Consider the following 27,470-nt stretch of genomic DNA (forward strand, 5'->3'; position numbering starts at 1 on the left):
AGCATTAAAAGAGCAGCTGACGGTGCTTAATATGTGTTTGAATTTGGATAAGACAGAGTAAATCAATGCGAAATTTATTGTCTTACACTCTATAGGGTTACAATTTGTCTCTCTCAGCCCAGAGAGCTACTGATATATGGTTCATATCACAGCTGGCCTTGGCTTGTGCAGCTTGAGATAAGCCATTCAGTGTGTCTCACTCATCCTTGGCCTTTTGGATGAAGTCATAAGTCTCGCAGATGTTCGCCAGCAAAACATCACTTTGGAATTAATAGGGCCCTCTACAGGTAGAGGGGAAAAAACTTCATTTGACACACTGGGACAAAACTAAACTAACTCACAGCCATGAGAGAATCAGCGTGTATTCTTTAAAATGTACAGAAAGCTAATTTATTCATACGCAGCGACATGTGAGGGGCATTACCTCTCAAGGGCTCAGTCTATACTGAATATAATGTCATGTGTGTATACAGTGAAATACCTCCCAGCAAATTTCACTGCCTGCTTTGAAGTTCAAAGTGGTTCTCTTCTCCCCCCTCGACTATTCTGGGTGGTGCCAGATGTGACCTGAGCAGAATCGCTGAGCGAGTGCACCTTTCATGGTAATGAGGTAAGAGTTATGGTTCGCCCCGGAGCCAAAAGGTCTGCCTGGAACACAAAGAGAGGAACACCTTGGAAATCTTGACCTGACAGCGCCGAGCAAAAAAGGTCTGCGCTCTGCTCTGGTGCACAGAAACACCACTTTTATTAAAACAGTGTGTGCACGTGGGAGGAAAACAACGTGATGTTTCATTTTGGGTTCGGCCACATGCTTCCCACCTGAAATTGATTCACACCATTCAGATGTGAAGTGCGCCTTCGCTTGGAGATTGAAGCCTGTCCTTGCACGGGATAATCACAGTTATTGTTTTTGCAATAGACAAGAAAAGCTTGTTTCAGGCAGCTGTGTGCAACATTTCACTCCCCGACTGTCTGCGGTCCCTGTTGAATTATTTGCGGGTTAAAACATGCAGAAAAACATTTAATGAGTTTATCAAAACATCATGATGCCAATTTCTCCTGGTTGTCTTTGCTCGTTGTCATGTTGTCATTAGAGGAGACGAGAGTTTCCATATTTCTGGAACGATGGCACCACCTTCAGGGAGAAGCTTGTACTTACACTTTGTCACAGCAACGAAAAATGACAGTTTAACTCTGGGAGGTGGTGCTGTATCACATGAGGACAGGGTTTTGTTTTCCTTTTTTTTTCTTAATAAGATAAAATTCTGCATCCAGTCACTTGAAGGAGACAAAGAGGGAGAAACAGGAGAATGGAAAGCTAATCCCTGGATCTCAGGTTTGCAGTGTTTGCAGAGGTGGTGGGTGTCAACCTGTGACCGTTTAAACCGAGAAGCTATGATATCACATCAACCACATTCATTTGGTACATGTGGTAACTTCCTTATTTGTTAGCTAAATACCCGTGTTTCTCAAAAGGTGTTGTCCTAATCCAGTAATTTCACAATGCATGTCATCATCCTGAAGGTGAGTCTTGCAGTTCGAGCTTCGGGAGGAATAAGGCCAACTCACATCACGGGGATATTACAAAAATAACCATCTAGTTATTTAATTGACACTGGAGTTTAAAAACCATAATATTCAACCATGTACAGTGAGACACATTGCTTGTTTCAGGACTTTTGAAGCATGTGTGTCTTGAAACAGATGTCGTCTGTGTCTCTTGTGTTTGTAACAATAAACCCATAAAACCAGCACCGCATCGGGAATATTGTCAGCAGAATTTGTCTTTTAATTGAGGAGGAGCTGCGTCAGAGAGCTAAATAGAAAACATTTGAAGAACAGTTTTTATTTTTCACTGCATCTAAAATTGCCTCCGATTCTCTTCAATCAAACCCTCTCATTAAACTAACTCCGGGCTTTTACTTGCTAACATCAAAACAACAGGAATGCAGCTCACACACATATTTTAAGTGTAAAAAAATAACTCCTGTTGTGTGTGTGTGACATTTCTCCGTCCTGTATATTATGATAACTCCCGGTCATTTAACAGTGACTTAACGGTGCATGCTGTCAGCTACGGTATAAGCTGCTGAAACCATCTATGTTGCAGTGGTCATGTAGATCCTGACAAACCCTTAAATTACACCAGAGACATTACAGCGCGTGGATCACCGTCTGACCCTTGGCGTGCCGTGACCACATGGCCATAATTATAAAAACATGCCTTTGCCTTAATGTAGGATGATGGAAATGATACCCTAAGGACACCAGTGCTCCACGAGGGCTGTATACTTACCAAGCATGATGTGATCTGGGCAATGATATTTGCAGGAAATCCGGTTGAATGGGTTTATGGCGAAGGACTCTAACAGAGAGGGAGAGATAGTTGGACATTATCCAGATGCTTCGGTTCAAAGTCAGAAGCCACTGCTGGACGGGAGATTCTACAAATAACCGCCGCTGCCTGACAGAGCGCGATTAAAGCCGTCAAAATATTTTGCTGCTGTCCCCGCTGACAGACATGCTGTCAGAGCTCGTCATTATTTACAGAGCTTATACCAGGTGGCGTCATGTCACCGATGGTTTTTTTTTTTTTTCCAAAGCCCCATAACAGATCCCTCTGACAGCTCATCATCATCACAAATCCAAAAAGGTGACAGCAGCGGATCAGCCGGCCTCTAATGAAAAACCATATCGATAGCGGTCAACCAGGATCCCATCGATGATAGCCAGTTTCTCAGCAGAGGATTGAACTGAAGCAGTTGGCAGATAGAATGTTTTCTACATGTGGTGAGGCATTGATTGGTTGAATTTAAGCAGTAGATGCATATAAAGAAGCATTTAAGGCCCCATTTAGCCTGATTTTTAGTTTAGTTGCATACATCTGACTAAATGTGAACAGGGTTTCAACATTGGAGTCACTTACCCCAAATGAAACAAACATAAAGACAAACAAACAAAGAAAAGTAGCCACAGAGCTTGTCCACTGCCCTGCTTTTAAATCCAATGGAAACAGTAAAAATTACAGCCAGCTTTTTTTTCTGTAGGTTCAAATGCCGCCTGGCAATAATTGACTTGTTTTGCTCCACATTGCGTGGTTTGTGGGAGAGGACAGTGACTAACTCTACGCAGATAAACGCAGAAAATAGAAACTTCAAAGCAGACATATAAACCGTTTTGGGGTCAGGGTGAGCTGGTAGAGTTTTATGATCTGAATTTGCGTAATTGCACAGTTCAGATTAGAAAAAATGGGCTTCTGTCATTTGGACTGTACTTTTTTTTAGCTTCAATAATATAAAAGAAAGCAAAAACAAACAAACTCTGGCCTGCAGGCTTGGTCACTGGGGTTCAATAAAAGTGTTTTTGCCTGATCTTGGATGCATAAAGCTTTCAACATGCAGCTCCTTTTTTTTTCTTTGGACTGTATTTTAGTCGAGTACAATTTATCTTTGATCAAATCTGAATTCTTGGCTTCAGCTCTTCGGTGGAGTGGCCTTAAACTCATAGGTCTTCAGGTTCATGCGGTCTCGAAGCGCATACTGGATTTGCTATAAGTAGCCTCAGCACGAGTACGATAGGCTGGCCATGTGATTAACTCCATCTTCCTGAGTAATTTCCTTCATATCCTCAAACCGCAGCAACGTGCCTCCTATTATTTTCTCCGAGGGTTTGATGACATTTGGAATCATGTTGTAGAAATCTGGGATCATGCAGCAAAGCTCTTGGCGCTGCAGCTTCACCACAACAGAGGTGAAGGGGGTAGATGTAGGTTATGGGGTTTTTGGGCTCCGACGTTGACTTGACTGACTGTAACAGATTGTGTTGCGAAGTCACGCTTGGTGTAGTATACATGTTTGGTTGTAAAGTGTGAAAAGTACAATAGTGGATCTAGTTAGTGCATAAATAGATAACAGTTGTTCTTCGGTTAGCACAGACAACGAAACTCATAGATGGCTTTCTCCACCTGACATAGGGGTTAGTAGGGACAAAGGATTGTAAATCACAACACCTCACAATCATAAAGAGTCATAAAAACCTTGAGAAATGACTAACAGCACAGACACCTTGTCGCCTAAACTCTGGCTGTGACAGTCTTTAAGTGAGTGCGTTATGCAGCACACTGTTATCAGCATTGACCAGACCTTATTAAGGGTGGACCCCAGATTGTCCTGACAGACTAGACATTATCTAATCCAGGTTTTTTTTGTTTGGTAGGTGTGCCTCAGAAAATTAATATCTGCCTTTCAGTGGCCACTCGCTTGCCTTAAAGTCCAAAAAGCAGCTAAAAGCTATAATCATTCCGCGTCCCTCTTCATTTCTTGTCTTAGTGGCCTCATTGTTGGGGGCCCTCGGAAATTATAAAGTCACAGGTGGAGTCCCTTCTTCGCATTTGTACCTGTAATTTTACAGTAGCAAGGGCGAAGTGACAAAGCAGAGCTTGCTTGTGCGTTACAATGCCTCACCGGCCGTAAATTTAACTCATAGTTGCTTTATCTACAATGTGTGGATCTATAAATTCCACACACTTCATCATGTGCTGCAGCTGGAGCAAACCAGTTAACCTATGACTCTGCTCAAACAGTGTAAGACTCCTCTGCTCTGCAAAATGGCAAGTTGTAAAAATGGTGCAATTCAGCCATACAAATGGATTCTGAGGAGAAATAATGATACAGAAAGACCCAACCTGCAAGATGACAGATTGGATCCTGAATCTGTGCTTTTGAGACGGTCAGCAATACCTTGAAGCTTCAAGGTGGAAATACTCTGCAATGGCTGCTTATTTTACTCATGCTATGTCCTCCAGCATACAAAAAAAACACCATTTGGACATGTTATTAACACTTGATTTTCACTGGAGGTTACCTTTTAAAAAGACAGTGGAGGGTTCTAGCAGTAGAAAAGCTATTTTCATTTCCAACTCATCTGTAATGTTTTCTCCACAAATCATTCAGCTTAATTTCCAGTGGCATTGGCATTGCTTTGATACACTCTGAGTTGCCGGTTGACTGCTTCAGGGTCAGCTTTAAACACAGAGAAACAACACTGGTTAGATAAGGACGCAACTTGACTTGAAACCAAGCCATCCGTGTAAAACAACAAGCCTGTTTCTACTCACTGGTTTTGTTATTTGGGAAATTACATGTTACTAAACCAGGAAGGTGTGTTTGGAAATGCACTCGTACACACTGAGTCATAAATTCGAACTTGCAATGCAAATAGTTTCCAAGGCCACTCCCATTCACACAGATTGTCTGTCTTTAATCTGCACTAAGTCCACTATTGTAGCATGCACTCCAGTTGGGCCGACAAGGTGGCTTGGTTGTTAGCACCGTCGTCTCACAGCTAGAAGATCCCCGGTGAGGACGCCTGGGATCTTTCTGTGTGGAGTTTGCATGTTCTCCCTGTGCAGCGTGGGTTCCTCCCACAGTCCAAAAACATGCTGAGGTTAATTGGTGATTCTAAATTGTCTGTAGGTGTGAATGTGCTTCTCTATGTGTAGCCCTGCCATAGACTGACTGATCCCCTGCCTTCGCCCTGAGTCGGCTAAGACAGGCTCCAGCCTCCCCGCGATCCCACTGAGGATTAAGCGGTGTATAGATAATGGACGGATGGATGGATAGATAATGGATGGATGCACTCCGGTTGTCCAAGGGTCCTTGAACAATGCGCTGAGCTCCTAGTAGCTGATACAGACCACTGACGTCTTACGAAAACGCGATGCTCTTAAAGGATTTTTACAGTTTCTGCAGATATATGCAGCACTCACGGCCCTCCATCAGTATCAGTGCTCACCCTGCTGGATCACATCACGCCTAATCAGTATTCAGGCAGAGTAATGGAAGGAACCGGTGCTCTTGGGCATAATTCAGATTAAGGAAAATGCACCGAAGTGATCAGGGTCCATCCATATAAAATGAATGAATAAAAAGGATCCTTGAAGTGCTCTCTAGACTGTGTAGTTAACCCTGACCTCTGGCCTCTCTATGACACCACAGCAGTGTTAGATTACAGCCATTAACACAGATTGAATAATCAGCAGCAGCAGACCTGTGGAGGAGAAATGTAAGAATGTCTTTTTTTCTTGAGACATCTTAAGCCTCCATTCCTATAGGTGTCACTATAGTCGGACAACCCCTCCCCTTCCACTCCACTCCTCCTCCTCCTACCTCCCATCCACGAAACCTCCGCGAAAGGGTGTGCGTTTTGAAGGTTGTACGGAGCTATAACACCGCTGCGGACGAGACGAGTCGCCACTTGGCTCTGACAGCCCGCAACAAGCCTCTGAAGCCCGGGGCGGAGGAGGAGGCGACGACACCACCCCTCCAGCCGTCATCCTTCCCTCTCTCAGCTCCGCAAGGTCTCGCGCTGGAAGATGCCGCATTCACGGACGTTCATATGAAAAAGTTAAATAAAACACACACGGGGGCAAAAATGCGATGTGACGGCACCGTGGCTTCTCTTCAAGGTCAGCATCTGATGAGCACAGTTGTGTCGGGCGGTCGGAGGGGAAGACGAGGCTCCGTGGAGGGGATGCCGCTGTGTGTCGCTTTGCCTCCAGCATCAACAATGACATCTTTCACGGACGTTGACACGGAAACTTGTGAAGCACCGCTGTAAGCAACAACTAGGTTGCTTCCCCTCCTTTTTTTTTCTTTTTCTTTTCTTTTCTTTTTTTTTTACAGCTTTGTTATCTGCGTTGCTGATTAAAAGAAGAAGAAGAAACTCCCCAGCATCTCGGCGTTTCCTGCTTTCCGGCCCTGCGTTCACCTGTGCTACGAGGAGTCGAGCTAGCTAACTTCCACCGACACCAATGGCCGTTTGGTTCGGGTTAAGCTAAGCCGAACCGACCGGTAGAGTCACTTGGTTCACTCGAGAAGTTGCACCCAACTTCCTTGTACTTGCTTCGTGTTGACAACGGACAACTTATCCCCCCCCTTTTCTACTACAACATGCCTTCGAGGACGGGCTCCCACAGCCCGGCCGGCTTCGGGAGGAGTGCACCGGAGCGCGGGCTGCTCCTGCTGACGGTGCTGGTGCTCCTGGAGGGCTCCGTGCTGCCCCTCGGAGCCGCCAGCTCTCCGGATATCAGCCACCACGCAAATTCGGACAAGCACCAAGTGGCGGACGTGGGACACAACGCCACTAAGAAGCCTTTTCCCGTGCTGGCAGTCGAGTACGACCGCGTACAGATCCCCTTTGAGATTTCGTTATGGGTGCTCCTCGCATCGCTGATGAAGTTAGGTGAGTGGATCATGTGGATGTCACGTAAGTTCTGCCTGTGACCTTTTACAGGAAATGCCTGCCTGGTGTTTAGTCTGTTTAGGAAAGTTTGGCTGCCTGTTTGGAACCAGCTGTTTCCTTATAGCAAAACAAACACATGTGGGGCGCCCGTATAGCTCACCTGGTTGAGCGGGCGACCCATGAACAGGGGCTACAGTCCCCGACCCAGCGGTTGTGGGGTCGAATCCCGCTCACGACCCTTTGCTGCAGGTCTCTCCCTCACTCTTCTCCCCCCTTTCCTGTCTCTCTCCACTGCTCTACATAAAGACAAAAGCCCCCCAAAAAATATATTTAACAAACACATGTGGAGTGGGGTTTTTAATCAGACTTCTCCTTGTTTACCAGTAAACAAACAACAGCAGCAGCAGCATGGATAAATCAATTACTTGCATTCAGCACCCTAATTGAAGACTGCTCAGGCATGCTGACACAACAAGTCCGACCAGAAAAGGCACAATTCAGTCAGCGAGAGGGTAAATCTGTATTGCTGGTCAGCCAGATTACTCATCAGGTCTGTCAGCTTCATGTGGAGAGGATCTTTTAGAGCTCTGTTTACTCCCTGCTCCAGTGATGACTAAGCAGCTTAATGCAGCAAGTCTGCATGTTGGAAAGCAACTACTTGGCATGTTTTCATCACAGGGGGGGACCTGGCTGCTTTACTGTCGTGAAGCAAAGCTTTACAGGATGTTTCAAAAGCTCCAAACTAATGTGAGGTGATCCAATTCAGGATCTCCCTCCCTGTCCTCAACAGTAATGTGCACTAAAAGACTTGTGTTCGGCTCCAGGCTTTCCTCTGTTGCTTCTGTTTCCTACCGTTGCTCCTCCTTCATCTTATATACCATCCCGTCGTTCCCCTTAATCATCAATCCTCGGTCACGTTGTGCTTTCCACAGAACGCTGCATTGTCCCCAGCTATCTAAAAGCCAACAGCTTGTCACTTGCCTGTGACATCAGGGACCTGACTGAGCAGCAGCATGTAGTCCAGGGAGCATATTGCCTCACTGTCTGGGCGGGAAGCCCAGCGTCTCAGGGGAGAGGCCGGCCAGAGAGGGACCACCTGGCTCGGGTGGCTCAGTCAAGGACACTGAGTGAAAAAGGACAGAGAGTGAGGTGAAGGAATGATGAATGTATTGGAGGCAGGCAGAGAGGAATGAGAGTGGCTGACAGGAACAGCAGACAGTGGCGACCTTAAGCCTCTAATAATCCCAGGACCGCTGAAAATGGGCTGCGGGTAATTCAATGTAGCCGCTGCACCGCTCAGCCCTGGCCGTGTCTCTGATTCATGTACATTGACTTTATATCTTCCAAGCCTAACTAAAAGCATATTCACAGTCCATTCATCCATAAGCAGCCTGTGCACGGCGCTTCTCTCCCTTTCTACTTATTTTCACATAAGTGCTTTTCTTCAATTGGAACAGAAGCTTTTCAAATAAATCAATATAGGAGGATGTCATGTCACTAAGAACCTGCCCTGATGATGTTAAAGGGGTTCATATTTTTGAGATATTCTCAATTGCAGCTCCTCTAATTACTCTACAGACCAGGTGTTAGGCTAAAGCAATAACAATTCTTTATCAATGCATAACTAAAAAATGATACTTGGGTCAAAGTGCACTTTATTGTTCTCATTAAGGGACTTTACCTGCGTCTTAGAAGGAAGTGTGTGTTTGAAAGTCTGTGTCTTTGTAATCAGGAAGAAGAAGAAGTGCTAACAAGTTGTTGAAATGGCCTCGTTTCACATTCATTTCGTGGATCCAACATATCAGAGCAGAACTACCAGTAATTAAAGGCTTTATGATACATCCACCAGGCGGTGACCTTCAGAAGGAACTTTTGGTGAGATTAGACCTGATAACATTCACCAGAAATACGTGGGAAAGACACGCCTTATAATAATTGCCTGTGAAGCCGCTTGATTCCTGCATTTCCCCTCCTTCAAGCAAAGGTCCCGCTGACATGTCTGACAAGTTCACTTAGGCTCACCTTCCATGTATAATTCACAACTTAGCAAACAATTTGAAGGGAAGGTGTGCGTTACTCGAGTGTGACGCTCCATGAAAGCCACACACACACACAATTACAAGCACAGTCGCTGTTATCTGAGTATAGTTTTTGCAGTGGTGGGGCTGCAACCTGAGCCTTATCTCTTATGTGTAGGAGTGAAGAAAAGGGAGTGAGGATCAGCTAATAGAGGAGACTGACACAGAGAATGTCTTTTTTTATTGTTAGATTTATGATTCTGTGACATGGATCTGTTTGACAATAATAGTTTTTGATTGTTAGTAGCTTGCATGATGAAGAGGTTTGCACCAAGGACTGGCACACATTCATAAAACAATACAACAGCATTATCAGAGATGTTCTGGTATTATTTACACAGACAGTGATTGTTAAGCCATAAATGTATTAACAACAGACATTGTATAGTGAGTCAGATTCAGCAATAAACAGGGCAGTGGGAAAGTCTTCAGCTGAACTTTTGAACTGATTGTTATCACTGCAAGTATTTTTTTTTTCTTTCATTATTCAACAACTTGTAGTATTTTTAATTACTGCTACTATTCATTTACTATATTTAAATACCTTATATATGATTATAAAAGGATATGAATAAACTAACAGGTGGATTGGTGGTTAGCACCGTTGCCTCGCAGCAAGAAGGTCGCCGGTTCGCGTCCCAGTGAGGACACCCGAGATCTTTCTGCGTGGAGTCTCCATGTTCTCCCCATGCAGTGTGGGTTCTCTCCGGGTTCTCCGGCTTCCTCCCACAGTCCAGAGACATGTTGAGGTTAATTGGTGATTCTAAATTGTCCGTAGGTGTGAATGTGAGTGTGCTTGGTTGTCTGTCTCTAAGTGTAGCCCTGTGATAGACTGGTGACCCTGAGTCAGCTGGGATAGACTCCAGCCCCCCATGACCCTAGTGAGGATTAAGCGGTGTAGAGATAATGGATGGATGGATAAACTAACAGTATTTTAAAGTACTTCAAAAAGTTGAGGTATTTGTAATTTTATGTTTTTGTCATTTATTTAGATAGCAGTGATTAGGTGAAATGCAGAAGACTAGACTCATCCTGGATCCACAGTAGGGATGTAGAGGTTAGAGGTTTGGGAGTGCAGAGTTTTGAAAACTTAAACCGATTAAATTGTCTGCTGTCATTGCTGTGCTGTGAGAACATGCACATGTTCCGTAGCAATGCATGGAATATGTCGCTTTATCTACATACAAACAAGCCCTTCTTTAACATTTTAAAAGATGTTTTAATTTTACAGTTTTAGGTCCGTTTTCTGATTCTTACACCTGAGGTAGAGCAAGGTTGTGGGCCGTTTGGTTCATTTTTTTATGATCTCAAGTCTGGTTCTCACAAGAGCGACAAGTTTAATACGTAAATTGTACAGAGGTTGAATTTTCTAAAGAGCCATTGTGTCTTGATTATAACTATTTTAGGAATGCTGGGGTTGTTGGGGTTGTTGAAGTTCGTTTGTTTGCTGAGTAAATGGTTCCCCAAGAGACCTGCCCATACCTTTATCTATGGTAAACAGTTGATGATAACTGTTGCTGGTGCTGATAATGAGAGACGTTATCAATGTTACTGGATTTATGCGTGTATTCATTCAATATCTGGGCCTCCTCCTACCTCTGGAGGTACTGTGTTTTTTGTATTTAGTCCATGTTTAATGAAATATTAAGCCATAATCAACCAATGATTGGCGTATAGTGAGTTTACAGTGAAGCAGCGTCTGGCCACACTTTGACAAGACATGTGGTTCTTGAGGAGTAAATTTCATTCATGTATTTGTTAAGGATTTGGCAAGCCCTCAAGAAATATGACCTCAATATAGCCCTTATCTATATTGCCTGTGTCGGAAACATTTCTAGTACATCACTAGACACCACACCCTCAAATTGTACTCCACTTATCTTTATTGTCTTATTTAGGTTAAGACTTGACCCAGAAGATTTCAAGTTTTCTGAACAGAAAGAAACGTTGACATGCTTCTAACCTTTAGGAATGATTGTCTTTGCCTAACATTTAATACGATTACTTCACACCAAGTCAGTATCAAAGACACTTAAATAGCCTTTAAAACAGTAATAAATATTGACGGGTTTGTCACACAGTTCTTACAGCCAAATCTTCAGCCCTTTTGTTTGCCGTCTACTCATTTCATACATCGCTCTGATCACAAGCGGTTATGAGTGCAACATTGCTTCACCGACATTTGATACTGTCACCGAATTGTACTTGAGTCAGTAGCTACAGGAGACGATATCTTTGTGGATTATAATAAGGATCAAACAGATGTGTCGGCGTGTTAACACCCCAGCCTCTGCCACAGCTCAGAAACACGTCCTTCAGAGGAATCGAGCATCAGCCAGCAGTGGTTTTGTGATATGACGCCAGGGATCATACTGAATTATACCAGCACAAGACCAGAATGAATAATTTAAACCAACACTGGTCTTGCACAAGCGACTGGAGGAGCTGCATCAAACAATCAAACAGTGACTCACTATAGCTTATCTTTTTACGCAGCGCTGTTGCCAGGAACAAAGCCCCACATCACTCTAAAACAAATGTGCTCCTTGAACTTTGTGTGAACACCAGAGATGTTGGAAACGTGGCCAGCCGGTTTAGCATCATGATTTCAAGGCGAGAAAATCGAATTAATGCATCATCAGTCACCACCTTCAACAAAGAGACTGTTAAAATGTTTTCCCTCCTTTGTGCTTGCTTAATCTAACCGATTCGGTTGCCAGTGGTGTACAATTAGTCACTTGGCAACGGGACACAGGTCGTGGCTTTGTTAATGATAATGTGCGGCAAGTTCCAGGCTGTGCCGTCTCTGGGTACACATGCAGAAGTGAAAAGCTGTTACCCTTTGCTGGTTTTCAGTAACCTTGCTGCATAAAGGCTCTCAGGAGGGAATAGAGCAAGGACACAGCAGCTGCTTTTATTTACAGGCAGCCAAGACAAACTGTCTGATCTTCTAGTTTGAGAATGCAGCATAAAGGTCTTTACATTTGTTACATACTCAGCAGTTTTTCATACATCGTTCACAAGAGTGCACTTATCTCTTTCATAGACGCGTCTTGATAACGTTACATTTGTGTGTCATGAGTTGTTCTTTGAAGTTCGTTTCCCTCCTTCTGGCTATCTAATCTCCTGTGATACGGCTCTTCACTTGATGAGCGCTGAAAGTGATGTCGCGCGAGAAAGCTTTAAGAAAGTGCCAACTGTCACCACTTAGCCTTGGTTGGACACTTCACGCTTCCTCCACTGAGTCTTTTTGTCCTGAGTCCCAGGATGTGTGGAGAGTTTTTACAGTTAGAAGGGTCAGTATTGATGCTGTCTTTTTGTCCACTCTGAAATGTTCAGCATGCACAGTCGTCTTCTTGTCCCTGTTGGTCATCCATGAATGATAATGGCTCATTTAGTTTCATTCTTGGATCCAGTATTGAGTGTGCCCAGGCTCGAGGCAGCAGCTGTAATACATTTATACAATCCGGTCTTGACCTGTTTGCCTTTTTCCTCGAGGACTGCACGGCCTAACGTTTTATCAAAGGTTTTGTGCGGTGACTTTCATTACAGAGCTTGGCAATTTAAACAGCTTAGGAGGGTTTTTGCTGAGGTGTTTTCCTTTCTTTAAGACATTATTGAATTTATTCTAACTTCTGCTCAGGGAAAATTCATGTTTGTGCCATTCGGTGTTTTAAATCACATTTTTATGACGTGAATCTCAACAGTGTGAGATGTGATGCTGTGATGTATTTAAGATTCAGATCAGGTTCTGAGAGGCATTGCTATCACATGGAAAGATAATAATGGAATTAATCCCTAATCCCAGTTTTGCATTTAAGCACTTGATAGAAAAAACCTTAGAGAACTTTAGCTCATGAAATAAGCTTATTATAGTCTTCATATGCTTGTTAGTTTTAGTTTATTATCTGTTATTTATCCTTTTCATTATTTAGAGTGTGTTTTTTTCATGGGTTATGATTGAGCGAGTAAAAGCTGTGAACCCAAAGAACCCTGACTCAAGTTTATTATTTAATGTTGCTCAGAAAAAAACACTTTACACAAGGGATCATGGGACTGCTTGCCCTCTAATAATACCCGTGCTTGCTTTCCCATGCCACCCTCTGCATTCAGTCGTGCTTCTTTTTAGAAGAGCTATGAAAAAGTGCACGTGACCAGGTTTCCCTTTAGTCAAGCTGCTCTGTGGCCTGATAGGACGAGCTGCTCTGTGGAAAACACCAGAGGCGGCCTTTAGGTGTGTCAGCGTGGTTGAATTTTTGAAATCTTGCCTAACATTTTAAGTTCTCCCTGCGGGTATCGCCTAAAATAAGCTTGTTTGTAGTCAAGTTGCTTATTTAGATAAAAAGCATTATGTTCTCCGTAACTTTCCGTGCACACGCCGCGGGCTGTTACGACTTGATTGTTATGATAAGATACACCGTGAGGATCAGGATTAGATAATATTGCAAATTGCTGTCTCCTTGTGCTTTCATTCAGTACCGGTGGCCCATACAGAGGATGTTTATTTTCCCAGAAGATGCGAGTTTAATCATAGCAAACTGATATGAACTTTCAAAGTTGCTGGCAGAATTTTTATATAAAACACTATCTTGGGCATCATTTCTGAGGAAGACCTTTCACTGTCATCTCGTGTGTGCAGCTGAGAACCATTTAGCTGTCAGTTTGCTGGCAACAGAGGCCTCTGTAGTGTTGACGTCTCGAACACATTTAGACATGGCTTTATAATTAGATAACAGTGTCTGTGGGAGTTGGGATGTTGTGGCCACTAAGGTGCTAATTTATGGTTGTAATTTAGCTTTAATTTGGAAGCTTCCAGTGATCAGATTGATGCTGTCTTCTAAAGGGATTTCGTGCTTTTGATGGTCTTAGTAGTAGCTACGGAATTTGCATCCCGCTTGCCACACTTGCCATAAAGGGAAGTCACATAAGATGTCTGTTTGTTGTCATCAAACACTTATCACAGACTATCTTTGTTAACCCACCTGGCTGCCGAGCCTCTGGGGAGGAATGGGTGGTGCTTGTTTTCTAATGGACTTCTTTGAAAGAAGAGGAGCACTCGGGCGCTGACATCTCATTTTGGGGAAGTGAGATCTCTGTAGACCACTGAAGAAAAAGCCTCTCTCTGTATCTGTCCTCAGAGCCCCGAACCTCCAGCTGCATGCAGCTGTGAAACCCACAACTATGCACTTGTTAAACTTGTGTTCTGAAACACTAACAGTGTTGTCCTCGAACTATCCAAGCTTTAAACGCCACCACCACAGATGCTTGTGTCCCTGATGCTGAACTTTTACCCACTGTTTAGACAAATCCACGTAATGTAATGACAAAAGGAAAAATAATCCCAACTCGTGTGTCACATCAATTATAAATGATCTGTTTATTTGCAGCGGTAAACTCATGTACAGGAAGAATGTGTGCAAGGCCAGAAAATTGCATAACAAACTGTGATGTGCTAATGAGTGAGCATTAATTAGCTGCTCCACTTTCCACACTGTGTAAATGCAAGCCAATCTGAGCAGGCCTGAGCTGTTCACCTGCCTGTCCCGCCCCTGTTTTCTCAGGAAGGAGAACACACCCTGTGGTTGCTGTGCCAGATGGAGCTGTTGTCATTGCACCATTCATTCTTTTGCCACAGATATTGATTTTTGTAGCTTTGGTACATAGATGATAGCAGCACCATGGGTTAAAATCCACCATTTGAATCTAAAATCATAGGGTGGAGGGAACCACATGCTTCCATGAAATAGCTATAGGTTAGGGTGGATGTGGAGAACAACTTGTTGACACGGTTCAATCAACACATCTCTTTCTGTCACCTAATATATATACACACACATGGCGAAGTATAGGTCATATTGCGGCACTCAGAGGGGGCTTGAATCCTTTTGGGGCTTGAAATACGGAGGTGTCACTTTACATGTGGGAGCTTCTGTCATCAGGGATTGTGTGTTTGCACAGAATGCCATTAAAATTGCAAAATGTGTTAAATTCAGTGTTATTCAAGCGACATTATCTTCTGTGATGCCACTTACTGTTACACCGGTGACGCCGATTATATCTGTTTAATATATGCAATGTCATTTTAGCTACCCGCACAAGATTGTTGAGCCAGCATGTGAGCTTGGTTCATATTTCTGTGTATGTCTTGTGTGCCAGTGTTAACGCACCAAGTGGTGATTTGGCAAAGCGCCAGCTACAAAATGCCATGTCGTGTGCAGCAGCAGGGTGGTGTAAATATAGCTGGGAAAAGACTTCTCACTATGAGATGCTGTCCTTTTGAAGTCTTCATCTCCTTTTTGTTTACTATTTTTCAGAGGCTACAGTCGTCCTGCCGCCTCACCGCGTGGGCTGTATTTAGGGTTTTTATGTGAAACTTAGTTAGCATGCGTGAGCTGGCTGTTCGTGTCAAAAAGACAGCCTTTTAAAGTAAAACATTGTCACTAGTCAGGCAGTTGTCAAGTCTAACTGCTCGTAAAAGTAATAGCATAAACAGTGTTTGAAGGCTCGCTACGGAGCTGCTTGTGCTGTTTAGCCAACCACGCAGCCTCCAGCAATGCTAGATAAGCTGTAAAAGGTTTTTACAGTTACGTGGAACTCCTCCAGAACTGGTTTAGCACACAAACAAAAACACAAATGAGTGTTGGGAGAAAAAAACCTACCACTTTTCTAGTTTCTCATCTCCTGAATGCAAACTTATGACAAACGTGTTTGAATTGCACCCAGGGGGTGTAGATGTGCCATTTGAGATCTGTCAATAAGGACGCTTTGCATATTATTTTCATTTTTTCCTTCATGAATTCAAGGCCGTGGTGTTTGCATCAGTAACTACACAGCCAACTGTACGCTTTTCATATTCTTTATCCAACTTTCAGCTTCAAGATCAGAGAATATTAGTCGTAGTTGAAATGAGCAAATGAGTACCGGCGAGCTCTGACATGTCTGCACAGCCTACGCAAAAATCAGATCCCACAGATGTTAACAGTGAAGAATACAGATTTTTAAGCTGAAATTAACATGCAGTGTTCATACAGTAGTGCTTCCATTTACCTAGGAGCTCTGCATTTTCAAGTAGCTGCTAAGTCTCAAGCAGAAGTTAGAATTAGTTCTCTGAGCAGTGACATACCACGGGTGTGGAATGTCACAGCTGATTGCTGCTGTAATGTTGTATTAGCAGGTTTAAGTTTGCTTGCTGTCTAGATATTTTATATTAACCCACAAGCTGAGATGCATACACTGACGCAGCTAATTTCCCTCCCTACATGCATCTCATTTTGTTTCTATCCATTTTCCAGGGTTCCATCTGATTCCTCGTCTGTCCAGCATCGTGCCAGAGAGCTGCCTGTTGATTGTGGTGGGCCTGCTGGTGGGAGGCCTCATCAAACTAGCTGGAGAGGAGGTCCCACCAGTGCTGGACTCTCGATTGTTCTTCCTCTGCCTGCTGCCCCCCATCATCCTGGATGCTGGCTATTTCCTGCCCATCCGCCCCTTCATGGAGAACCTGGGCACGATCCTGATGTTTGCTGTTGTGGGCACTCTGTGGAATGCCTTCTTCATCGGGGGCGTGCTGTATGGCGTCGCTCAGATTCAGCCGGCCAACCCGTCAGACCTCCACCAACTAGATCTTCTGCCTTGCCTGCTGTTCGGCTCGATCATCTCAGCTGTGGATCCTGTTGCTGTGCTCGCTGTGTTCGAGGAGATCCATATCAATGAGCTGCTCCACATCCTGGTGTTTGGCGAATCACTGCTCAATGATGCCGTAACTGTGGTGAGTGATCAGAACAGAGATAAGACAGAATGTAGTTGAGTAAAGACTTCCATGATGTCTTATGAGAGATTGCCTGTGTTGTTTCATTCGTTCGGCTATAAAGTCAGCATGTGGAATTAAATTTTTATTCCTTTAAGTTTCTAATCTACTGACTAGCCTCTCACCACACAGTCATTCTCAGCTGACAGCATGCCAGCTGTTAACTGGCCTTTTCCAATACTGCACCATTTACAGTGTCATGTTACTGACAGTGCTTGTGTTGTAGATATCAGAGGCCCCAGCTTTAGTTTTAACGACTCGGGCTTTTGTCATTGGAGGAACAAGTAGCACAGCCTAAGTTAATATTGTGCTAAATATTTCCACATATCTTTCCCAGTATATCCATCATATGCTCTGCATGCTCATTCCTCAAGGACGCTTGTTGACAGGTCATATGTTCAGCTGCTAGTTTGGCACCACTGCACATTTATGAAAGCAGGAAGGTACTACGTTACCATCAGCCCAGAGAGAGCTCATCGCCCTAGAATAGCTTGGAAATCCGTTCTTGATGATGCGACCTTTGGTTGTAGATTTGTGATCTGCTGTGACATTTGCCCTGTTGTTTTTTTTTTGTTTTTGCACAATGTGAAACCATTCCATAGGCCAAATCTACTTTTAGTAGCCTCCATATGACCACTTTTTTTTTTAATGTTCCTCTTTTGAATGCAGTCAATCAATCCAGACACAGTGTACATGTGTATATGCCAGAATTGTTGTTGTAAATGTGTTTTAAATGTGTTGTCATATATCATAATCAACATCACTCTTTTTACATTCTGATGCTATTTGGCCATGTTCATTAACCAATGCTTCATCTCACCTCTTTTTTTATTGTTTACTCTGTTCCTCTCCCCTCTCTCCTATTCCTCCCTGTCGTAGGTACTGTACCACCTTTTTGAGGAGTATGCAGGCGTCGGCACAGTGACCGTGTTGGACGGCTTGCTGGGAGTCATCTCCTTCCTTGTAGTTGCATTGGGTGGTGTTCTGGTGGGAGCCATCTATGGGATCCTGGCTGCCTTCACCTCGCGCTTCACTTCGCACACGCGTGTCATCGAGCCACTGTTTGTCTTTGTGTACAGCTACATGGCCTACCTGTCGGCTGAGATATTCCACCTCTCCGGCATCATGGCGTAAGTTTGGGGGTTGAGAGAGAGACCTATAGAGTAACACATGTTGTACATACAGTAGACGACAAACCTGAGCTCACCTTTGTGCAAAATCACTACATGTTGAATGACTCAAAATTGTATAATTTTACTCCAATAGTCTTGTTGTTAAGTAGATTTGTTTGGTATTTAATCACATGGATAGTTAGAAAGATGTTAAGTAGAGTAGACTGAATTTATGAACACCAAAATACAACCTCAGCTGAACAGAAGTAGGTAACCTGTGACCACTGCAACAGTTGTGATTACACGTGCGATTTCCAATTGATGCTACTTGCGTTTTCAGAATTATAAAATAAGCTGCAAACACCTAAACTTTCTTAATTTTGTCCTGTTTGTATTTAATGCGACAAGGTTCCACATGGTAATGAATCAGAGAGCAGACTGTAAGACTATATGAAGATGAGAGATTAAAAAATAACATCAACAGGCTACAGAAACACAGCTGGAACAGTTTCCACAGTGGTGATGAGGTATAGAAAGACCAATAACAGAGGGCCTAGTGGCTATGCTGTGGAAATAGGTATTTCAGTGACTGTCCAAACCAGGGGTGTCCAATCCTGGTCCTCGAGGGACTCATCATCAAGCTCTGCAGAAGCCTGATAACGATGCTGATCATTTGAATCAGGTGTGTTGGAAGAGGGAAACAGCTAAAACATGCTGGACTGTGGCCCTCGAGGACCAGGATTGGACACCCCTGGTCCAAACAGTTTGAAAGACACTGGTTAGCAAGGATCCAGACTAACTTTTTTACTGGTAGCACCAGATGTGAGTCACACCTCCCGCGTCATCACAGGCAAAACACATCACTTGCAGAACATTTTCTTATCTAATTTTTAAGTGTAAATACCACAATAGATCGTGTTCATATAATGTGGGAGCTAGAAATCATTATTTTCATTAATATTCGTTTCATTCTGCGACCCTATGTCTGTTATGTTTTTCGTTGTACTGAATGAGTTCGTTTTTTTCCTTCACTGGTCAGCGGCTATTGTCTGCCTGCATTTGCACTCTGATCATCAGGTCTAACCTCTTCCTCTCCGCCTCCTCGTTCCTCATTTTCTTTTTAAATAATCAGCTGCAGATCACTTTATCTTTTTAACACACGTCAAGTAAACTGCTTGTTTGATGCAACAGGCAGAGACAGACTGGCAAAACCACCAAAGTTATAAAGGGCTAATTTCCACCACTGTGGTTAACACAGCAGCTGCCTGCGGTTGCAGTGAAACCAATACGTCTTAATGATCACCATGCACTCCCTCGAATGTGACCTGTTGAAACTTCAATTCACATGCTCTCAAAAAAAGATTGCAAATGCGACCGTTTTGGCCGCAGTATGGAGCCCTGGATGTGGTTAGCCTCTGCGACTGTCTTAGAAGGAAACCATTGCTCTCAAAACTGCAAGATTAAAATCTGCCATAAGACATGAAAAGAATTCTCTTTGGGCTTCGGCAAAAAAAAAAGATAATTTTTTTTTTTTTATACTGGCCAGGGATGGAGTCAGTTTTGTTGCATACTGTATTTGTATTGTCTTATTTCCATGAAACGTAAAGGGTTAAAACCACCTGCCTAATACTGTGTAGGTCCCCCTCATGTCTCCAAAGCAGCTCTGACCAGTTGGGACATGGACACTTGGGTTGTCCTGTGGTGTCTGGCACCAGAAACCTGACAGCAGGTCCTTGGGGTCCTGTGGGTAGCTGTATGATGTGTGACGAAGTAGCATCAATGCCAGGACCCAGATTTCCATTTTACATGCCAGTGGTTTTAATGTTATGTATTTACCGTGTAATCTACAAACAATGAGTCATTGCTTCCTGTTTTTTTTGACAATTTTCACAAAAAAATAATGCGTGTGCTTTTCCAGTTACCAACTTCCTCATATTTAGTTTTAGATATACGGTGTATGCATTCAGTAGATGTTTTTAAAATCGTGTTAGAACGACGAGGCCACGTCGTGTTAGAAACAAAACACATCAGGGTGAGCCTCTAAACTACTGTACGCAGGTTCAGCATTTCAAACTGAATATCTGCTGTGTCATGTCTGCTCCTGTGAAACACTCCTTCAGGATTGTTCTCTATGTACAGCATAGTTATGATGTACGGCTCTTTCCTCAATGATTACGTCATGGTCTATATACGGCCTTGCTACTGGAGGGAAACTCTTATTTCAGTTGTGCATCTTGACAGATTACGCTCCGTATAACCGGCGGTATAATGAATTAATCTGATTTAACACCACCTACACCAGGCCTGGATTTATTGGCATCTGAAAATTCTCCGAGGTGCCATTTCATCAGCTTCCCCGGTACATAGCTGTGCCTTTTCTGTTTAAGGATTTAGGTGCTATCGATGTTGCTGACAGGAGGGGCTGATATACTGAGTCTCTCCCCTCTGTGTCAGGGCCAATGGGTTTGTCGCTTCAAGGACAATTCCTTGCGATGCCGCTGGCTGTGTCACTGCACCTCACATCCAGAGTCTGGATTTGGTTTTTCCGTATCTATTGCTCACAAAGGTGGAGTGAATCAGCTTACCGGTGTAAATTCTTTTCATCATTTCTCTAATGCCTTGAAAGCCGAACCAATATTGACACGGAGGAGGAATGGCGGTGAATGCTGAGCAGCTGCTGCGGCTTATGAGACACAGATGATGGTTGTCGTTGGCCTTCACATTTTTGACACACAAACATCGCATGACACTAACATGGAACAGAGAAGTGGTCACCAGACAGGGAGGAACTCAGGCTCGGTAACCGGAGCTCTCTTTTAGTGGAAAACGATGAGGTCACCGCTGCTAACTACTTAGCTCAAACTTCGTCAGAACTGCATTTTCCCTTGAAAATCTCTCGATCTGTGTTGATTGGCGTAATTTTACTAACGCTGTTTTGATTTGGATAACAAGGAAGAAGTTTAGAAACAAGCAAACTATTCAAATGCTTCCTAGTTTGTACATCCTCTACAGCAGGGGTGGGCAATCCTGGTCCTCGAGGGCCACAGTCCTGCGTGTTTCAGATGTTTCCCTGATCAGGATCATTATCAGGCTTCTGCAGAGCTTGATGATGAGCTGATCATTTGAATCAGGTGTGTTGGAAGAGGGAAACATCTAAAACATGCAGGACTGTGGCCCTCGAGGACCAGGATTGGACACCCCTGATCTAAAACATGCAGGACTGTGGCCCTCGAGGACCAGGATTGGACACCCCTACTCATTTAACATCTTTCAACCGAGCTAACATCTGCCTCTTTCCTTTCCAGGTTAATAGCATGTGGAGCGGTGATGCGACCCTACGTGGAGGCGAACATATCTCACAAGTCGCACACCACCATCAAGTACTTCCTGAAGATGTGGAGCAGCGTCAGTGAGACACTAATCTTCATCTTTCTGGGCGTGGCCACGGTGGACGGACCTCACGCCTGGAACTGGACCTTCGTCACCGTCACGGTCATTCTGTGTCTGGTTGCACGAGTCATAGGTCAGCTCTAGCGCAGTACTTTTTTAAATTAACGTAATCGTGCTACGCTGGGTTGTGAAGTAATGTCATGCAACAGAGGAAGTGTTATGATACATTGCTGGTTTATGCGGTAGATCTGTTTAATACTTTGGTTGGGTAATAGGCAGCCGCTTCAGATTTTATCTTGATGTGCTTTTGGTTTTAAGTCGGTTATCATTTGTAAGGCTTAAAAACAAATGTGAAAGCTCGATTTTAAGCATCCCTATTGAAATGTATAACAGCACACTTTACAATGAGTTTAATTTGTACAAAAATAAGGGAACTGGGAGCAGTGACTGGAGTAAACGTTGCCGTAATGTTTCATCACACGGCTGTTGGTGTGTGAGAGAAACGGCTGCTGGGGACTTCCTCATTGACTTCAGGATGTCAAAAGTCCTTTTGGTAACGATTTGTCATCCTCTAGACTCATGTTTGCCTGAGAGAAATTGAAAGTGAAGGAGTCGTGAGGACTGTTCTCTTATTTAATTAATATTTTCATCCCCAGAAGCTCATGTCTGCAGATCATAACCAGTCAATAGTCACACGTCTTGCTTACATCACATGATAAAAGATGCTCTGATGGAAAACAATTCAAGTTGTTCTTGTTCGAGTTCAACAACATTTCTTGCATTTTTTTTATGATAAGTCAAATATAGGTTGTCTTATTACCAACTATTTTCCAAAGCATGCTTTAGCATAGTACAGTTTTAGTGGTGTTTTTGTTGTCTTCCAGGCAGCACTTGGTTTATTTCACTGCACTAGAACTTCAGATTTAAACAGCTTTGGTGGAAATGGATAGTCCATGAAATTGTGAAAGACTTTTAAAAAGTCAACAATACAATATCATATAACAAAATGTAAATCTGACATTAATTCTACTCTCAAGTAGGTTTCATTTCTTTTTAAGCTGTTTTTTTTAATGACGTAGTGTATTAAGGCGATACGACACTTACACACTGGAGAGTCTTAGTGCAGAAAGTGTGTTATTCTTAGATTCACTCACTTTCTTTTTGTTGTGCTGCCACTGGCCTCTAAACAGTTGCTGCTTTACGTAGGTCTGCGACACACTGACAGAGTGTCTGACTGACAAAACCAAACTCAGTCGTCTGCTTTCCTTCGCAGGTGTGGTTGGTCTGACCTACGTAATCAACAAGTTCCGCATTGTCAAGCTGACGACCAAGGATCAGTTCATTATAGCCTACGGTGGCCTGCGGGGTGCCATTGCCTTCTCCCTTGGCTTCCTGCTGAACCAGGACCACTTTCCCATGAGAAAGATGTTCCTCACTGCCATCATCACCGTTATCTTCTTCACTGTCTTTGTTCAGGTATGGGCATCTTATTTCGGTTGACTTGTGTTCTAAACCAACTTTAGTTGAATTATTCTCATAGTTTAATCGTAGCAATTAGACCTGCTTGAGTTTCTTGAAGACGTTCCACCTCTCATCCAAGAGGCTTCATCAGTTGTGACTGACTAGTTGGGAGTTCCAGATACTTATATCCTTAAGGAGCCATTAACACTTGAGCTTCGGCTTCACTTGGGGGTTTGTTGCTCCTCCCCCATTGTGGCAGGGGGAGTACTAATGACTCACATAACAAATAGAAGGAGCAGAAGACCCCCAATTGAAACCGAAACTCAAGTGTTAATGAAGCCTCTTGGATGAGAGGTGAAACGCCTTCAAGAGACTCAAGCAAGTCCAGTTGCTACGATTAATAAAGTACGAGAATAACCATGACCTGGATGACTGAGAATCTTCAGACAACTTTAGCAGGAGAAAACTTGTAAGGAGTCATTAATACCGCCTACATTTACAGTGATGCTTATTTAAGCTGTGCAAACAGATTCTTGCAGTTAAACTCCTTTACTGTGAATACCCATATTACACACTTGTTTCAGCTGTTCTCTGGTGCACTGTCCCCAGTAGACGGTGTGTACGGACCTGTGTGCATCTGTCATTATGTCGTATATTTGCATCTCAATAGGACTGATTTGAATTGTTGCTTGCATCACTGTTTAAATCCTCACTGGCTAACACAGCTTTATTTAGTTTAGCACAGAACAAATGTTTGTTTGCAGCCATTCATACGTGCAGAAGGTTGACCATGAAATAAATGGAATGCACATACATACAGGCAGATGCTGGTTTCTTACCTGTCCTAGAAAAGGCCTGTTTGATCTCACATCAGTAGCTTAACCTGAAGTAGTCAGATGGTCTTTTTTTTTTCTCAGCTTGTGCTGGTTTATGAAATATGCTATCATCTTACAGTACCAGACAGGCGAGATAATTCATGCAGAAAATGAAATAACTATATAAAAGGAACAAAAGATATGGTTTATGTAAAGTTCCACAAAGTCTTGTCACTGAGTGAAGCGTGAACCTGAAGATAATATACAACAATGGTGCATGAAGGAACGATACACGCATGCAGCGATTGTGTCTATATTAAGTTTTGTTCATTTTAAGCGCTGCTGTGCACATTGTCAGATAAACCAGCCCCTAGGTGGAGGTGGAGGAAAATTCTTGGATGTGATCTGGACTCAAAAAGGCAGCTGCTAAAATAAAACCCTGAAAAAAAATGTTGTCTCTCCTCAGAGGCTAGATTAGAAACATATTTTATTCATAGTGCTGGATTCAGCTCTGCACTCTGATGCTGTGACTGAGGCAGGCCAGAAGGTGGAAGGTAGAATCCTCTGTTACCTGCAATGTGGAGTTAAAAATACGAGTCTGTGTGAGTACGAGTGAAAGCGAGTGTTTGTTGTTACATGCAAGAGAGTCTACCTGGTATGAAGTGAAAACCTTTATCGTGATAAGTTAGTGCTTTTAAAGCTGAGTAAGGTTAGATTGGTGAGAGATTCATAACGTCTGTAATAAAAAAGTTTGTTTGCATACCTACTGCATAATAGTACAGGGTATTATTAAAGAGCAGGAATCTTTTGTCACCTCATCCTACGTTTGGCAGGCTTGATCTTCTTGAGATGTAGAGTGATACACTCATGTGCAGACAGGAACAAGCATGCACAAACACACACACACACACACACACACACACACACACACACACACACCACTCCCCCTGAAATGCTGTAATGCTGTTTTCGCCAGTGCTCCTGGTTGTGATCTCCAAGTGACCTTACGTAAGAATGATGTTAGAATCTGTGTTCCTGCACCCACTCTGTTATTTAATGTTGTGTTTTTCCCTCCATCATGTTGATGCCTTTACCAAAATCCTACCGTATGTAATTACACGTGAGGATAATTCCAGAATATCTATGATAGTTATCTGTAAGAAAAGGAGGAAAATAAAACTGATGTTTGTTTTTATTTTTCAGCTGACTTGTTTGCTCATGAACGAGGTCGATTTTTAGAAACATATCATCTTAACAAACTTGTAATTTGTGTTTTGATCAAATTCCTCCTTTGTATAATTGCAGTGAAATCCCCGTACTAGCAGGTTGTTAACACTGCAAAATGAAAATAACAATACTTTGCTGTTATCACTCTTTGCCTTAACAGAACATCAAAGTTTAGAATATGTCTAAAGCTGAATTTGTTCTTTAACAAATGCACATCTTTGCCTTGTATACTTCAAAGCAGTCCGTTAAGGGAGCAATAACTGGAGCACAAAATATTGTTTGATGTTGTGTACAACCAGAAGGACTTTCATGTATTTGTCTTACTAGGATGTGGCTGATTTTTAAAGCTGAAATCTGTGACTTTGTGCGTGTTGTTATCTTCCGATGCGGAGCAATCATTACTGTAGGACTTTGTTGCAAAACGCCAGTGTGATACAACTGATCCTTGACTTGATTTGAGCAACCAGGACGAGTATAACCCTGTGATCTGAGGCAGTGTGTCACGAGTGTGGCCTTATTAGTGTGGCAACATTATTCTGACACGCACAGAGCTCATAGAAAACACTACGGATTAGAGCTTTGAAGCACTTGCACTGATTAGTTGATAAGAATCTGTTTCTGTCATTAGCCAAGGCTGTTTACAGTGAATAATGTTTTGTTCCTTTTGTCCTACGTAAAGGGCATGACCATCAAACCCTTGGTGGAGCTGCTGGCAGTGAAGAAGAAACAAGAGGCCAAGCGCTCAATTAATGAGGAGATCCACACCCAGGTACAACCGTTTTTTTCAACCACAGGACACATTCTGTATAAATTCATTAACTGCATGTAGAATGCTGATAAATGCATCAACTCAAACAAACACACAGACATAAATATAACCAACAAAAGGTTCTTGGATGGAGGATTGCACAGCAGTTGCACACATGATAAAAATTTGATGAGAAAATCTTTGAGTGGCATTATGCATTCCCCTTTTGTTATGTAAAATGTGACAGCCTTTTCCAATCAAGCCTCTGAGACCTGTGGTTTATCAAACTTTGATCACTGCTTCCACCTACTGGCTGTGTGGTGATACTTCACATCAGTATACTGACAGTGCAATGGTGGTACAACACACTGAATGTCATTCCAGAGGTGACTTATTTTGTCCCTTTCAATAACCGCAGCTTTTTTACCATCTAGTTAAATCTAACTTTTTTATATGTAAGTGTAGACTCACATGCACAAAAACACCTCCTTGTGTCTATGGTTCCTGGTACTCAGACAAATCTATAAGTAACCACATTGCCGCACAATCCCCGAGTGTTTTAAAGCTATTAATACGACTCAGATAAGTACACACACGCATGCATGCACACACACACACACATGGCCGCTCTGTGGCTTGGCGATGAGTCACCAGCGGTCAAGGCCAGAAGAGCAGGTTGCCCTAATGGCTTCTGCACCACTGTAGAACACCAGCGGTTGGAGTCAGCAGAGCTGGCTGAGGAGAGCATCACACTGGAACGCAATGTGGCAGTGAATCCAAAAGCCTCCGACATACCTGTTTGTTATTTATTTTTGCAAGGTATTGGGTGTCATACAGCATCTATCCCACCTGCCACATAGATACGGCAGAGCCTTTCAAGCACCTTGTAGTGGGAGGGAATTACATGACAACTCAGGATGCAATGTTATGACAGTATACTCCTCACGCTGACAGTAGCATCACGGTATAGATGATATACTGCTTGTATGGGTTATATTTGTGCAACTGCATAGGAAAACGGTAAGCTATTTTTTGAAAAGGCATTCGCTGCTTTGCACAATCGAATAGATTACTGAGATAAAATAGTGTGTGACAAAGGTGGAGTCTGAGATTCACTCATTGAACAACATTTGCATCTGCGGCTGCATTCAAATGCCAGACAGACATAAACTTGTGAAGGGAGAAGGTCCAGAGTTGAGATGCTTATAGTGAAATAACAGTATATCTGTGACCAGTAGAGAATGTGTCTGTATTAATTATTCAGCTCATTCGTCATCTGCAGGTGTTAACTCTCCAGAGAAACTTTTTCACCACCCCGGCATACGGGCCAGTCTTTATATAAATCAGTCACTTTTGACAAAGCAGAAGTAGATTCTTTGCCTCTGCTTAATGACTTGTTCCCATAGCAACACTGCCTGTCAGACTTTCTTGTGCAGGCTTAGTCAGAGCACCGGGGTGATCTGCGGGCTGGCCGCAGACTGAGCAACAAATGCATTTCTCTGGTTCTCTGAGCAGGCATGCTGCCACTGTTAATAAACTCTGTCCAATCAATCACCTGGCTGCTGCTGCCGCTGGTTTTCTCTCATGGATTCC

General features: G+C 43.2%; 1 protein-coding gene across 2 annotated transcripts in view; it reads left to right on the forward strand.

Moving 5' to 3' along the window:
• Positions 1–6,172: 6,172 nt before the first annotated feature.
• The window catches only part of slc9a1a (solute carrier family 9 member A1a), a 31,085-nt gene continuing 9,787 nt past the window's right edge, over positions 6,173–27,470 (forward strand). For both annotated transcript variants that reach the window (XM_008294969.1, XM_008294970.1), the window contains exons 1-6: positions 6,173–7,242; positions 16,613–17,085; positions 18,004–18,254; positions 21,542–21,759; positions 22,900–23,102; positions 25,809–25,898. In XM_008294969.1, coding sequence (XP_008293191.1) covers positions 6,951–7,242; positions 16,613–17,085; positions 18,004–18,254; positions 21,542–21,759; positions 22,900–23,102; positions 25,809–25,898 — 1,527 coding nt within the window. In that variant the 5' untranslated portion in view covers positions 6,173–6,950. The remainder of the gene's footprint in view (positions 7,243–16,612; positions 17,086–18,003; positions 18,255–21,541; positions 21,760–22,899; positions 23,103–25,808; positions 25,899–27,470) is intronic.

The sequence above is a fragment of the Stegastes partitus genome, unplaced genomic scaffold, assembly GCF_000690725.1.
Source record: "Stegastes partitus isolate 25-593 unplaced genomic scaffold, Stegastes_partitus-1.0.2 Scaffold1009, whole genome shotgun sequence".
Classification (NCBI taxonomy): domain Eukaryota; kingdom Metazoa; phylum Chordata; class Actinopteri; family Pomacentridae; genus Stegastes; species Stegastes partitus.